Source organism: Lissotriton helveticus, chromosome 10 (genome assembly GCF_964261635.1).
Source record: "Lissotriton helveticus chromosome 10, aLisHel1.1, whole genome shotgun sequence".
In the NCBI taxonomy this organism is placed as follows: Eukaryota; Metazoa; Chordata; class Amphibia; order Caudata; family Salamandridae; genus Lissotriton; species Lissotriton helveticus.
The window spans coordinates 802668749-802684461 of NC_136071.1; the positions used below are offsets into that span (position 1 = coordinate 802668749).

General features: G+C 43.9%; 1 protein-coding gene across 1 annotated transcript in view; it reads left to right on the top strand.

The window, feature by feature from the left end:
* The window catches only part of MPP7 (MAGUK p55 scaffold protein 7), a 1171941-nt gene that overhangs the window by 597877 nt on the left and 558351 nt on the right, over positions 1 to 15713 (top strand). The window contains exon 6 of the mRNA XM_078663396.1: positions 763 to 843. Within this exon, the coding sequence (XP_078519522.1) occupies positions 763 to 843 (81 nt within the window). The remainder of the gene's footprint in view (positions 1 to 762; positions 844 to 15713) is intronic.

The window sequence follows — 15713 nt, forward strand, 5'->3', positions numbered from 1 at the left end:
TACAGTTTGTGTGCATCCTCCAAATAGACCATAATATTCTCTTCTCCTGGTACGAGTTATGTTGTAATTATTTTTGCCTATAAATAAACCGCTTACCACTTGCTAGTAGTAAAGCATGCACGTGCTAACGTTTGATCTTCCTCATTAGCGACAAACTTTTCTGCAGAGTGTAAACCTAGACGGCTGTTCACCCTGCAGACCACGCAGCGCGTGCCCCTTCCCACTCACACCACGTCACTGGCAGTGCCATGGGTTTGTGTGTGTGTAAACAGCGCACGCCTGCAAGAGCTCTCTGCTCCCTTACCCCAGCCCCTAACAGCACCGCTACTGTGGCTTCTTGGAAGCGGTGTGCATTTCACCACCTCATTCACAAGCTGTTTTTTCTAGGGACAGTGTCAAGGTTTGATCCCGCCGTTTTTACAAGCGGCCCTTTGTCTGCACGCAAAGAGCCATTCCCTTAAATGAAGTGCTTGGACAGCGCCCCCTCCCTGGCTGTAAATCCGAATGCGATCTGTCTGCGCCGCTGCCAGGCCTGATTACTCGAACTAAACCCATTCGAAAGGCCTGCCTTGAGTCTGCTCCAAAATGGGCCCGAATAGAAGCCCCCGTGATTGATGGTCTGTTTTCCTTCATGCTGGCTTCTGTTTGAACACACTGGAAAGTAATACGCCATGAACAAGATAGATTCTCGTTGTCTCTGACGCACTGGTTGAAGCAAAGCGCGCGCTAATGTTCTTTGTGTCACTCCAATCTTCCCCACAGCTGGCTGAGGAGCTGCAGAGCAGGCCGCCGAACCCCGAGATCAGAGAGCTGCTGAAACTGCTGTCAAAACCCAACCTCAAGGTGAGGACACGCCGCACCTGCAAGACACACACACACTTCCACTTAATGCATTCGCCAGCATGGCGGCGGGCTCCCCTCCCGGCCGGGATGCTGCCGAGCGCAAGGATGTGCTCAAGATTTATGGCTTGTGAAATTACATTACCACAAGCACCGATCAATCACTGCTTTTATGGGGAGGAGGACCATGTTCGAAATGTTAAAAAGAAGTGCGATATATGATTTTACAGATTTAAGAAGCGTTGCTGTACCACCTAGTGAAATGCATTAAAACTGGCTGTATGTTACTGGTAAACTGAAAATAATTGACACCATAACTTGCTTTCCTTTGAGTAGAATTTGTATTTGGGTTAGTTTCAGTTTACTTACAGATTATCCATGGACAGACAATGGCGAGATGACTAAGCGGACAGTCCACCAAAGGTGATGCTGTCCACCAGGTAAAGGTATACTCTAGTGTTGTTCTTTAGGCTATTGCATCACACCTTGGCCCCACAGTACAAGAAGCGGTTTGCTCCAGCACTGTGTGACTAATAGGGCCTAAAGAATTTCCTTCAGCTCTCAGGCCTTTAGAAATTCCCAGTATCGAAGCCCCCTTACCCCTACATCCCAACATTTAAGAACAGAAATGTAAGAGATTTTGGGGGAAAAAACGTGGAATAGATTTTCCCCATTTGATTTCTTTTGAAGCAGAGGCAATTTCAGGCGAAAGGCAGCTAAAATTAAGCCATTTTTGGCTTAAAAAACCGTGAGCCTCCGATCTGAATAAGGTCTTTTCGCATGTGTGCTCAACAGGCCAGTGGGTAACGCTGGCCCCTGCAGCACAGTGGGACCCCCAGACCTGCAAGCCCCCCTCCCCCCATTCAGCACAAGGCCAATGTATATCTGAGATATCTTCACAATCTGCAGTCCCCCCTCCTCACCCATAATTTTCCATTATGCCACTGCACCAGGCCGAACCAGGACGTGCTTTAGTTGAGGTGATGTCCACACATTGTCTTTCCTGATTCTCCCTGGATGCCCCTCATGTCCCCTTTGACAAAGCGGGGCTTCATAAAGTAGTATCGGAAGCAACGTAGTTGCTTTCCTCAAGGGTCACCCTGCATGCTGTATGGACAGCCTTGTTCAAAATATGTTCTAAACAAGCATTAAAAATGCAATAGGTCTCGGATTTATTTGAGTTAGAGGTAATGGCATTGTAAATGGCAATGTCTTTTATCCATGTGTTATGGAGTGTATGCATGTGGTGTGTAGTAGAAATATGTGGGTTGTATTGGAATTGTATCAATGGTGGCATGCTGCGGTTTAGATGAATATGTTTAAAAGTAAAGTGCACCTACTGTGTGGTGCATAATTCTCCCATGCCGTTTGTAAAGTGCTCGGTGTGTGCTCCAGGCACCCGCGGTGTTCCTTTGCTTCCCCCACACACAGCCCCTCTCACGACAGAGGTTTCCTCCTCCTGAGCTCAGGGCCCAGCAGTTGTGTATCCGCCCAGAGGGCCAGAGCCGTGGGAGCAGCTCGGTTCCTGGTTTTCAACAAGTGAGGGAGAGAGAGTCTGTGCTAAGAGCACGCGGTTCGCGCTGAGAAGCCCCCCAGTAAACACCGAGCCGGGCAGCCTGTAGGGACCTTGCAGACTTGAGGTAATGGATGCAATGTTATGATATGATATATTTACTTCTTAAGCGTGCGTTTACGCGAGGGTGTCTTGGCGCTAGCTTGAACCGCGCTAGAACCACTAGTGCTCATCATGCGGTCATACAGAGGCGCTACCTTTAAGATTGGACAGCCCTGAAATATCCTGATCACACATCTTGTGGTGTCTGGGGGGAGTGGGGATGTTACCTATAGTACATCCCAGTCCAGAATGCTGTACACAGAGTTACACATAGTTTTACAACTACATATGGCAACTCTTTGATAGATTTCATGTGCATGCACTTGAATTTGCTCATAATTTGTTGAAACAAAAGTAGCAATTTATAATAGGTCATTTTCACATAAAGCACTATATTGTGGAACAATTACGAACTTTCCTTATATTGGTCTGTGTCAAGTACCTGAGTTCCAACGATGAGTTCCGCAGGAGCCGATGCTAAGCCTCTAACTCCCACACCTCGATGTCGAAATCGTACAGATTCCGACAGCAAGGAGGGGGGAAAGGGGAAGTGGATTGAGAGAGAGAAACACGCCACGTCTTCTTGCCTGAAGGGAGTTTGGAATCAGCTTTGTTCTTCTTCCTGTCAAAAGAATTATGCAACCAAATTCATGCATTCAAATATTGGGAATTAGTTGTACTAAGATTAGACTCTAAACCTTATATCTATATTACCTTAACCTTCAGGGTGGCTAGCGAATCTCTACTGAGTTCTTGTACTGGAATTTTGTCTTACTTTCTGTGGTAGTGTACCTAGAACATAAAACACCTGATTATTCTCCACTCGCTTTCACTGCTGACCTTACTGCATGGGATGTAAATCTGGTTACCTAAACTAAGTCTTAATAGTCTTTAAACTGGAACCTTGAAATTCAACACCAGAAAACGTAGAGTGGAGGAGTCTTCTCTAAAGGTGGTAAGTATCTTTCTATATATATATATATATATATAATGCACACCTACTTGTAGATACTCTACTGGACTGGTGTCTTCATCAGAATGTCAACCAAACTTGAATATAAGTCTCTATAGTTGCGAGTACAAGAGTCTCTGGATTTAACTTAGTAACTGGCCTTCGAATTATCTCTAGTTAAGAGTCACTGAGAGTTGAGTTCAATTTGGCCAGAATTCCTGTGACGAACTGTTGTATTCTTTGTCGAAGAAAATATATACTAATTCACCTAACGAGATTACAGGAATATCTCACCATTACACTGTAAGCAGGAATTGCCTCGTGAGGAAAATTATACTCACGAACCGCCTGAAATACGAAAACTGAAGCGCCGCCGGAGGATAGACAGCCGCTTCGGGGAAACGAACAGTTGAAGTGCGCAGATGAAAATCAGTAAGCGCGCGACAACAACTGATGTGATTCCTGGCGAACAACTAGACCGGCAACCGGTTTGGCAAACCGGCGGCCATCTTAGGATTCTTGCAAATGCTGCGTACCAATCTCCTATGCACTAATTGTGACCAGCGCTTGGCAGGAGTTGAAATGGCTCGCTCGAAACCATGTCGCTGCAGGCTTGACAGAACCATTACCAATCCAGTGACATCCCTTGTCTTAGCAGGTCTAAATGTAACTGAGAGATCGGGAGGGGCAATCCTGACAGTACCCCCCACCAAAACTCCTCCCTCTGCTCTTTTGGGTTTCAATGGATGTCTTTTATGAAACTCTCTTAGCAATCTGGGTGCATGAATATTGTCCTCTGGTTCCCAAGTTCTTTCCTCAGGACCAAACCCTTTCCAATCCACTAGATAAAATAACTGATTTTTCCTAATCTTGGAGTCTAGGATCCGTTTAACCACATATTCTTCTTCAGACTGAAACTGCACTGGATCTGGTGGGCCTTTCTGTCTTAAGTTGGGAGGACTTTTCCTTAATAAGGAAACATGAAAAACCGAATGAATCTTAAATTTTGAGGGAAGCTGTAATTTCACACAGACAGGGTTGATCACTTTTTCTATCGAGAAAGGACCGATAAACCTTGGCTGAAATTTTCTATTCCCTTTTAATCTCAGATTACGTGTAGAAACCCAGACCTGATCTCCCTTTTCATACCTAGGACTAGGACGTCTTTTCTTGTCAGCATACTTCTTATAAGAAGCCTTGGCCCTATTTAGATTAACTGTGGCCTGCTTATGGACTTGTTGGAGATTCTGTATCACTTCCTCTACAGCAGGGGCTTCACTGTCTTGTTTACCTATCATGGTGTTTGGATGCCTACCAAAATTTAGGTAAAAAGGGGAAAACCCAGTACTAGCATGAACCGCATTATTATATGCGAATTCAGCAGCCCAAAGGATTTCTGGCCACTCAGATTCATGGTCCATCAGAAACAGTCGCAAATACTGCTCCAGTTCCTGATTCACCCGTTCCGTTTGACCATCAGTCTCCGGATGGAAGCTGGAAGACAAACGAGAATCGATGTCTAATCTTTTCAGGAAAGATCTCCAAAATCGAGATACAAATTGTTTTCCCCTGTCAGAAATAACCACTCTAGGAATACCATGTGCTCTGACTATGTGTTGAGTGAAAAGTTCAGCTAATTGAGGTGCATTGGGAAGGGAATGCAAAGGTACGAAATGGCTCATCTTGGTGAAATGGTCTACCACCACCCAGATTACTGTAAAACCCTGACTAGAGGGAAGTTCAACAATGAAATCCATGGATACTGTATGCCAAGGGTATGGTGCGGATGGCAATGGTAACAACAACCCCTGGGGAGCCTGCCGGACAGTTTTTCCCTTTAAACATTGTTCGCAAGAGGCCACATATTGTCCCACCTGAGCTTCCATTGATGGCCACCAAAATTCTCGTCGAATCAATTCCAGCGTCTTCTTTGTACCCTTATGACCAGACAACAGTTCATCATGAAAGTGCTGAATGATCACAGTTTGTAATTCTTCAGTTGGAACAAATAGTTTCCCTTGGACGAAAGGCCGACCATCCTTGATCTCATGACTCTCACTTTGCTGTTCCCATTCTGCAAGATTTAAGGAGGCAAATTCTTGATTTAAACGTTCTTCGAGATCCGCAAATTGAACCAATCCAATAATTTTTTCTCTAGGAATGATTAACTCAGTCTGTGGAACTGAAGCGTTATCCTTGATATCTAAACGTGACAGGGCATCAGCTTTTCCATTGCTAGACCCAGGCTTATAAGTGAGAATAAAATTATAGTCTGCAAAGAAAAGTGACCATCGCAGTTGCCTAGGAGTCAAAGTTCGAGCCGATTTCAAAAATTGAAGATTTCGATGATCTGTATATACTGTGATCTCATGCCTGGCACCCAAGAGATAATGCCTCCACTCCCGAAAAGCATCCTTCACTGCTAGCAGTTCTTTATCTGCAATTGAATAATTTAACTCTGCAGGAGACAACTTACGAGAGCGAAAGGCCACAGGATGAAGCTGTCCGGTAACCTTGTCTCGTTGAGACAAGATTCCTCCTAGAGCTGAATTTGAAGCATCGGCTTCCACAAAAAATGGTTCTTCAGGTTTGGGATGTCGTAGTATCGGAGCAGAGATAAACTTGCTTTTGAGATTCTTAAAGGCATTCTCGGCTTCCTCGGACCAAACAAATTTAGCTCCTTTCTTCAACAACTTCGTCAAAGGGGCAACTTTCTCCGAAAATCCTTCGATGAAACGTCGATAAAAATTAGCAAAGCCAATAAAACTCTGCACATGTTTCACTGAGAGAGGAGACGGCCAATTCTCCACTGCCTTTACCTTAGATTCGTCCATAGCAATACCTTCTGGAGAGAGTACAAACCCCAAGAATTCCACCTTTTGAGCATTGAACACACATTTCTCCAACTTGACAAATAACTGGTGCTCCAATAATTTCTTCAATACCCATCGTACGTGTTCAATATGCTCCTGAAAATTCTCAGAGAAAATTAGAATATCATCAATATAGATGACTGCAAATCGATCCAAACACTCCCGTAATACGTCATTCACAAAGTGCTGAAAAGCTGCAGGAGCGTTGCAGAGACCAAAAGACATGACCTGATATTCGAAAAGCCCCAGTCTGGTGCGGAAAGCAGTCTTCCATTCATCTCCTTCAGCTACTCGGACCAAGTGGTAAGCACCACGCAGATCTAATTTGGTGTAATTTTTGGCCCCTTTTACTTGGTCTAGCAACTCTGAGATCAAAGGCAATGGATATCGATTTTTCTTAGTTGCAGAATTCAACGCTCTATAATCGATACAAGTTCTTAAATTGCCATCCTTCTTTGGAATGAAAAATAACGGCGAAGAAACAGGAGATGTGGAAGGTCGGATAAACCCATTTGCCAAATATCGATCAATATACTCCTTCAAATGCTGATTTTCTTTTTCTGTGAGTGCGTAGATGCGACTACAGGGCAATGAAGTTCCCGATTCAAGCTCAATTTTACAATCGTAGTCCCGATGAGGCGGCAACTTATTAGCCTCCACCTCATCGAAAGCTGCAGACAAATCAGCGTATTCCTCTGGAATTGCTTGAACTGAAACAGAACAAATGGAGGAAGCCGAACTGGCAAGCAAACAACATGACGACATTGGAACCTTCTCAGTATTCACATGCTTGCAATTCATTAAGCAATATTCTGAATCCATTTGAATAGTTCTCTTTGCCCAATCTATCTTTGGATTGTGTTCTGTTAGCCATGGAAGGCCCAGAATGAACTGAAATTGAGGAGCATCAATGAGACTAAAATTCAAAACACTCTCATGCTCCCCTGGACCAAACAAACGCATCTCCTCTGTATGATAAACAATTGGTCCAGAGGACAAACTGGTGCCATCGACAGCACGAACTGGTTCCGGTCTCTCCTTCTTGATAAATTGAATTCCCAATTCCTTTGCAAACCCGATGTCACAGAAATTTCCCGTTGCTCCGGAATCTATCATTACTGAAATGTCTTCCTGACCTTTTTCCCCAAACTCAATTCTGATCAACACAATTAAATGGGGAGCTGCTGATTGCAATGTATTTGCTGCCGATTGTGTCTCTGGAGTTGACTCTTCTTTCGCTTCCACCAGGGCAACCCCTTTTACTGGTGGAGCCTGTCTTTTAACGGAATTTGACTCTTGGGTTTCTTTTGACAATCTTTCAGGAAATGTCCTGAATCCCCGCAGTATAGACATAACTTTCCAGCCCGTCTTCTTTCTCTTTCTTCTTTAGAGAGGGGTCCTCGAACTGAACCTATCTGCATTGGCTCTTCCTCAGACTGGACCTCCTTGGTCCTCAAGCCTTCGAATTTGCTGCGATCAAAATGAGGAGTAAAGATTCTACCGTCTTTCCTTCTTTCACCTTTTCGTTCTCCCTGTCGCTGATCAATTTGCAAGACCAGGTCAATCAACTCTGAAACCTCTGTAGGCCTGCGAGGTATTTGAGCCAGGCAATCCTTCAGTTCATCTTTGAGACCACGATAAAAAATTGAAGCTCGCTTCGCCTCCGGCCAATTTGTCTCTACAATGAGTTTATTAAATTGTGCCAGATAGGCCACCAGCTCTCGATTGCCTTGTTTTAGGTCTAACAACTCATTGTCGGTGGTTTGCGATACTGAACGACGATCAAAAATTCGCAGAAATTCTTTCTTAAAGTTATCAAAATTATACAGAATCGGATCATCCTTATTCACTAATGGCAATGACCAAGACGCTGCATCGCCGCTCAGGTAGGACAACATGAACGCCACCCTCGATTGGTCTTCCTTAAATAGGACTGGTTTACAAAGAAAGTGCAAAGAACATTGTGTGAGAAAGATCTGGGCCTTATGCGGATCCCCATTGAACCTCTCTGGAGCAGCCAAGGGTATAGTAGGGGACATAGCATGGATTACCTGAGTGGTTAATTCTGTTGTTGAGGGGGCTGGAGCAAAAGCTTGAGGTTTACTGCCCTTGTGACCCACTACTGACGCAGTCGATAATTCGTCTACTCTCTTTCTCAAAAACTGAGTCTCTTGATTGGACCTCTTTATCTCTTCCTTTAGGACCTGATTTTCTAACATTGTGTCATTCAATTGGGCTTGGATACCATCTAGAACTGTGGCTAACGACTTTAAATCAATCCCTTCAGCCATCCTGCTCAAGCGGAAGTTGGTTCTTTTGGCACTTCAATCTGTCAAGTACCTGAGTTCCAACGATGAGTTCCGCAGGAGCCGATGCTAAGCCTCTAACTCCCACACCTCGATGTCGAAATCGTACAGATTCCGACAGCAAGGAGGGGGGAAAGGGGAAGTGGATTGAGAGAGAGAAACACGCCACGTCTTCTTGCCTGAAGGGAGTTTGGAATCAGCTTTGTTCTTCTTCCTGTCAAAAGAGTTATTATGCAACCAAATTCATGCATTCAAATATTGGGAATTCGTTGTACTAAGATTAGACTCTAAACCTTATATCTATATTACCTTAACCTTCAGGGTGGCTAGCGACTCTCTACTGAGTTCTTGTACTGGAATTTTGTCTTACTTTCTGTGGTAGTGTACCTAGAACATAAAACACCTGATTATTCTCCACTCGCTTTCACTGCTGACCTTACTGCATGGGATGTAAATCTGGTTACCTAAACTAAGTCTTAATAGTCTTTAAACTGGAACCTTGAAATTCAACACCAGAAAACGTAGAGTGGAGGAGTCTTCTCTAAAGGTGGTAAGTATCTTTATATATATATATATAATGCACACCTACTTGTAGATACTCTACTGGACTGGTGTCTTCATCAGAATGTCAACCAAACTTGAATATAAGTCTCTATAGTTGCGAGTACAAGAGTCTCTGGATTTAACTTAGTAACTGGCCTTCGAATTATCTCTAGTTAAGAGTCACTGAGAGTTGAGTTCAATTTGGCCAGAATTCCTGTGACGAACTGTTGTATTCTTTGTCGAAGAAAATATATACTAATTCACCTAACGAGATTACAGGAATATCTCACCATTACACTGTAAGCAGGAATTGCCTCGTGAGGAAAATTATACTCACGAACCGCCTGAAATACGAAAACTGAAGCGCCGCCGGAGGATAGACAGCCGCTTCGGGGAAACGAACAGTTGAAGTGCGCAGATGAAAATCAGTAAGCACGCGACAACAACTGCTGTGATTCCTGGCGAACAACTAGACCGGCAACCGGTTTGGCAAACCGGCGGCCATCTTAGGATTCTTGCAAATGCTGCGTACCAATCTCCTATGCACTAATTGTGACCAGCGCTTGGCAGGAGTTGAAATGGCTCGCCCGAAACCATGTCGCTGCAGGCTTGACAGAACCATTACCAATCCAGTGACATCCCTTGTCTTAGCAGGTCTAAATGTAACAGAGATCGGGAGGGGCAATCCTGACAGTCTGGGTGTCATTTTAAAACAAAGGCTGGGCATTTCGCACCAAACTGCTTAGGTCTGTAACCTCAAGGGGCCGTCGCACGCAGTTTCTGGAAAGCTGTGGTTTGTGCCTAACACGCAGGGTGTGGCTCTGTGCAGTGTATACACCTGTGCTGTGCACCACGTGTACATCAGCTGAGGCGACCATTAGCTGCAGGTGCCTGCTCTGAGGGTCTGCACGCCACTGCAGCCCCGCATTGCTGCAGCGCCTGTCCCTGCCCCGGCCTCTTCACCACCACGCAGCGCTACAGTGAAATATATAAAGAAAAGACCCAGGGGGGCGCAGGCGGGCTCAAGCCGCGCAGAACTGCCAGACAGGCCGCACACGAAACGAGGTAATTTCAGAGTTCTGTTCGCTTGCTCTCATGTATCTTTTCAAAAGTTTTGAAAGTTGATATTGCATTGTTAGGCCCCGGAGTATGAAAATGAGCTGAGCAGCCCACCCCTCATCTCACTTTTATAAATTGAGAGAATGCACCAGTCGCTGCCTTGGCCCCACGGACACTGACTGCGAGTGCGCCGTAATTACTCAACAGTAATATCCGACTACGTATTACGTTTTCATGCAGTTCAAATCGGTGTTTCACGCACACACTCAATTATGATCATCATTGCAAATTTATTTTCCATTATATTATTATTATGGCTAACGAGAACATAGTAAATAGAATCATTGTCGTTATTAGTATTAATATTACTATTATTGCTAAGTAATCATATTATATGCGTGCAAGGATCAACAAAAAAAATATAAAAAACTGCTGACAATCATAACATCAAATTTGGAAGCATAGACTGGTTCAGACTTCGACACGCTGAACTTCTGTTTTAATTTTACTAAAATACCAAAACAAAATGCCATATCCCACACCTTTTTAGCGTTTTATTTAATCTCGTACCACATTCGTGTCACGATTCGTGTGACACTAGTGGAATTTTGTGAATTAAAAAAATGAGTAAAAGAACACACTGTTTTTGTGGCTTCTTTGGATGTGTCAGACTCAGTTCTATTCACATTTTACCCGCCTCCTCAGCTTGGAGTGAGAGATCATTTTAGAAAATGTTCCCTCGTGGAAATTAACGCCCTTCAAAGAGCGCTTTTGAAAGGTCGCGCCTAATTCTGCTTTAACTACTGTTGTATACAATCTAGCTGGCCCGGCGGCGGCGCTCCTTCAAAAACATTCCCTCGCTCTGTCCGATCTGAGAGTGCACTAGAGCTCGAGTGGTGCCAGGCGCACGCCACTGCGACTGAAGAGCAGAGAGTAGCCAGAGGCATCTGAAACAATGCACGGCGAAGAGCGGGACGGTTCGTGGAGGCACGTCTGCGCTGCGAGGGGGCCTGGCCACGAGAGAACACAGCAAAGAATGGTGCTCGCGCGCCCGGCATCTGTCTTCAATTACCGTGGGCCCTGACAGCTGGTAATTGAAGATATATGCCCTTCTGCTGTGCGTGTCCGCACGGAATATGCACTAGGCGGAGCAACTCTAACGCCTATGGCCTATTGCGTGCTGGCTTGTAAAAACACACGCATGAGAGTCCCAATTGCCATGCAGCTGCCAAAAATAACCAGCAAAAATCACGAGCTTTCTGGAATTCGGTAGGAAAGATTTTCGAAGCCCTCAGAAAAGGACTTTTAAGCCACGCCCACTTCGTGGGACCTAGGCCGAGCCCTAAAAATGGTTTAATCCTGGTAAATTGCATGTTATAGACAAAGCCTTTTGATTTATTTTTCACAAAGTCTTCTGAACAGGCTTAGCTCAGGAGAAAAATCTGTTTTTGATACTGTTCTTATAAATAAGAACTTTGAAAATTCCAAATAAAATGTAAACCAGAGTTCTCCGATTAGCCATACCAGTTGGTGAAATTGCATAATTTAAGTGGAGAATGTGGTCTCTGAATTCACTACAGGGATGTGATGCCGTGAACTTATATGGGTAGCAGAAGGGAGCACTTCCGTCCTTTGACTTCTATGACATCGCAGTAAATGATCTTTTACAACTGTTGACCCCAAATGGAGGCAAGTGTATTTTGACTGCCAGAAGAGGTTAAAAGCAGACACATGCAGCTACTATTAGCAAACAATAATTCGCACCCTTGCTACAATATGAAACCAATTGTCAGCTTCTTGTGTTTTGAGACATAGTTCAGTATTTTCTTTTCAATAATCTCGATTCTTATGAATTGATGAAATTATCAACACTTGTATTATTATTACTTTGCCTTAGCCCAGAGTTTTAGGAGAAGTTTCTGGATTGGTGCACAACCACTATGGATACCTGGAGTTCTGAGCAGCATGCATTTTCCCTCCTTTTGGTGGTTTTGTTTCCTGTGTTAGGAATATCACTTTGTAACTGTGGATTAACTTCTTCTTTATGGAGACTTGCATGGAGTGGCACAATTCCCTTTTGATGTATTTTCCCATAGCGTCCAATATATTAATGCTGCCAGCCAGGGCTCGAGTCGGGGAACCACGCAGGTGGACGGCGTCCCCCCACTTATTTTACCCGGGGGACGCCGTCCCCCCTGCCAAACAGCTGGACTTCTCTCTTCGGGCTCTCTGGGAGGAGATCAAGCCCTGCATGTGTAAGAGAATCCCCACTGACGCATGGCGTGTAAGTTTAAAGCCAAGCCTGTCTGACACTCCCAGAGCTGGCTTTTAAGATGCAATCGCATCTAAGGGGAGAGCGAGGGGAGGCAATGATTTCAATGGTGCAAGCCACCTTTCGTGACGCCACTTCCTGTTGTGACATCACTTCCGGTGACAGCGTCCCCCCACTTCATTTTTTAGAACTTGTGCCCTGCTGCCAGCAGTCTGTCTGACAAAGAGGCAAGGGTTGTGGCTGATGGTCTGCATATTGAGTTGAATGTTGGTGACCCTAAGCATTGAGTCTGTCAGACATGACTTTTAATGAATGCACTGTGTAGTTTCCCTACCCTCTCGGTGGTAATAACCTCAGCCCAATCCTGTATTCAGTGGACATCGTTGTTTCTTTATGTATATGCTTGTACCATGTTCTCAGTATTCTTAGTTTGTTACTTTTGTCAACGTTGGATTATGCTCTCTCTCAACAAGCATATCTCCGCAGGAGGTGATATGCCGCAAATCTAGTCTGTATTACCAATTGCATTTTCACGTTTGCCACACCATGCTTAATTTGGACCAGAACAGTCGAGAACTTGGGCAGACCAATGTAAAGCATTCCAAATCATCTCATTGCAGGGGGGTACCTGATTTCAATTTTTGCTGTCTAGACTTATTATTCATCTTTCGACTTTCATCCGGAGTAATGAGATAAATGCAGAAAATGGAGAAAGGTGGCAGAGAAAGATTAGAAGCATTGACCAAGAAAAAAACAGGTGTGTAAAATGGAGCTAGAGAGGGTATGTGTCGAGTGGTGGAAGAAATAAGTATGAGATCATATAAAAACTAGTCCGCTTAGTATCCGGCAACCACAGACTTTAGCAGTCTCCTAAGAAAAACGTTGGTCCTCTGCACTTGATTAATTTTTTTAATTTAGCACTGGTGGGTGTTCACATTATGTCCTGTACTTGGTGGAATTTTGGTTCTGCCCCGTAGAAAGGATTTGAACTATGAAATCCTTATATCGGGTGTTACTTGTGCATGCGTCATTTTGGTCCACAGAATTCATACTTATTTGTGAAAGCCTTTGTACAGATTTCATATAATAAGTATGTACAATCCTCACTTTAGTATGTCTACACTGCTTTGGCTCTCCTCCTTGGTGGTGTGATTCTATTTCGTTTTTTTGATGCATTAAAGTTACCATGTTATTGGTTGTGTTCCCCATAAGCATAGAAGGTGAGAGCTGCCTTGCCCCGAATGGAATACTTTCAGCTATATTAATGTCACGTACATTCTGTTGAGTTTTTACTGTGGCCAGCTGGCTTACGTGAACCTGAGGGAAGCCAAAACTCTGTCCGTGCAAGTCTGTTTGCAATAGGAAATATTTTTGTTTTAAGAGGAAAAGTCTAAGTTTTATGATAGCTAAAAGAAATGATGAAAGAGACCACAGATCACTAAACTAAAATTATTTTAAAGAAATGAGCACAGTTTTACCATAACATTTGAGTGGCCAGCCCCATTAGCACAGAGTGCCCCTGACCAAAATGCTAAAAACGTAGTATTTCCTCAATCCCCTTAGAGAAATCCTACTGCAAATAGCAGATTGCACATAAAGCAGTCACTCTTAAGTTACATGTATACCTCCCCACTTAAGGGCTTTCTTTGTTTGTTTTATTTACCACCTATATTTTCATGCAGGAGTGCTACTGCCTACAGAGGTTTGCAGCCATAACTACTTTGGTGCAGCCATAAGGGGTCAGTCTATACATTCTTTCTAGCTGAAACCCCCAAGCTCTCAGTGAGGCAGAGTGATTGTTAGCTTGGGATCTTCTACAGGTTCAAGTCGATTCTATGGATTTGCTGCGCTCACTGATGTGCTTTGACACCTAATTGCTTCTGATCTAAGAGTGCAGAGTGAGAAGGTTGTTTGGACATGAGTTTAAAGGGGAATCTGTGTGTGATGATTTGTTCATGTATGCTGTCAGTGTTCCTGAAATGTTTGGCTGTGTTTCTCTAGACATCATAGACAGTAATTATAGTTTCCGGAGCAGTGATTGTATAGTACTGGGTATGAGTTGGTGAGGACCTTCTTTCAGAAAAAGACTTTACTTTTCATCATATATATATATTTTTTTTTACAATATTGATGCTTTAAATTCTGTCCTGCAGAAAGTCTTTTTACACGTTAATAGATCCCTTAATACCATTACCCTGATAAATAACTACTGTAGGTCATTTTTTGTTCGCATAAAGTATCTTAACAGATTCGAATATTGAAGAGACAGAATTGTAAACAAATCTGGATTTCCTAGGTTTCACATTTTTAGGTCGATCCTACTAGACTGCGCATGCGCTGTCTGTTATAAGGTATTTTGTGGGCTTACCGGGAACATTTTGGGGTTTCGAGCCTGTCCTTGCTTTTACTTTCTGCCACACTAATTTCTCTTCTTCTTATTCGTTGCCCATGCTTACCAGTCTAGTGTTTGTCCTTTCCATGGAGCATAAGCTCATTACCATCTCTTTTGATTGGCTACCTTCTGTGATTCCACTGCTTACTTTCCAAGCAATACGTTTTTTTACTTTTGGGTTAAGCACTCAATGGGAGTGCATGTGTTTTCCAACTTCTCCCTCATGCGGACACCTTTTTGCTTTTCCTGGCCGCACTCCATGTTGTGCCCATGGCTTCTTTCCTGCCCATTCCACTATGCTATATTGCCCATTGCTTTTCCTCCCCACCCTGCCATCTGTGTTGCTTCCCGCCCACCTGTGCTCTCCTCCTCTCTCACCCGCTGCTTTTCCTCTTCGCCCACCCTCAATGTTGGTTCTGCCCAACTCCATGTGTTGCTTTCCCCCATCCGTGCCCTCTCTGTTGCTTCCCCCACTGCACCCTCCCTGTTACTCCCCCACCTACTCCTTTTGTTGCTTCTCACACCTGCATCCTTTGTTGCTTCCCCCTACCCAGCCGTCCTTTTGGCACCTCCTCCCACATATCAGAAAAAAATGCTTTAGCACTACTTATTTTCTAATTTACAGATCCAATCTGTACAAAAAACAAACAAAATTGTAGGTAGGCCCATGAGTGGTACACGCCAACATAATCGCACAAGCGCTGCGTCATAGCTTTTTTTAACTTTGTTATTAAAAAAAATTGTAGATATGCTGCAAAAAATCGGGGATGCTGTACATTAAGGGTAAAAACCATTGGCAAAGCGAATAGGTCCCAAAGGTGAGATCTATTTTCTTTGCCAATGCTTATAAAACAATTCTAT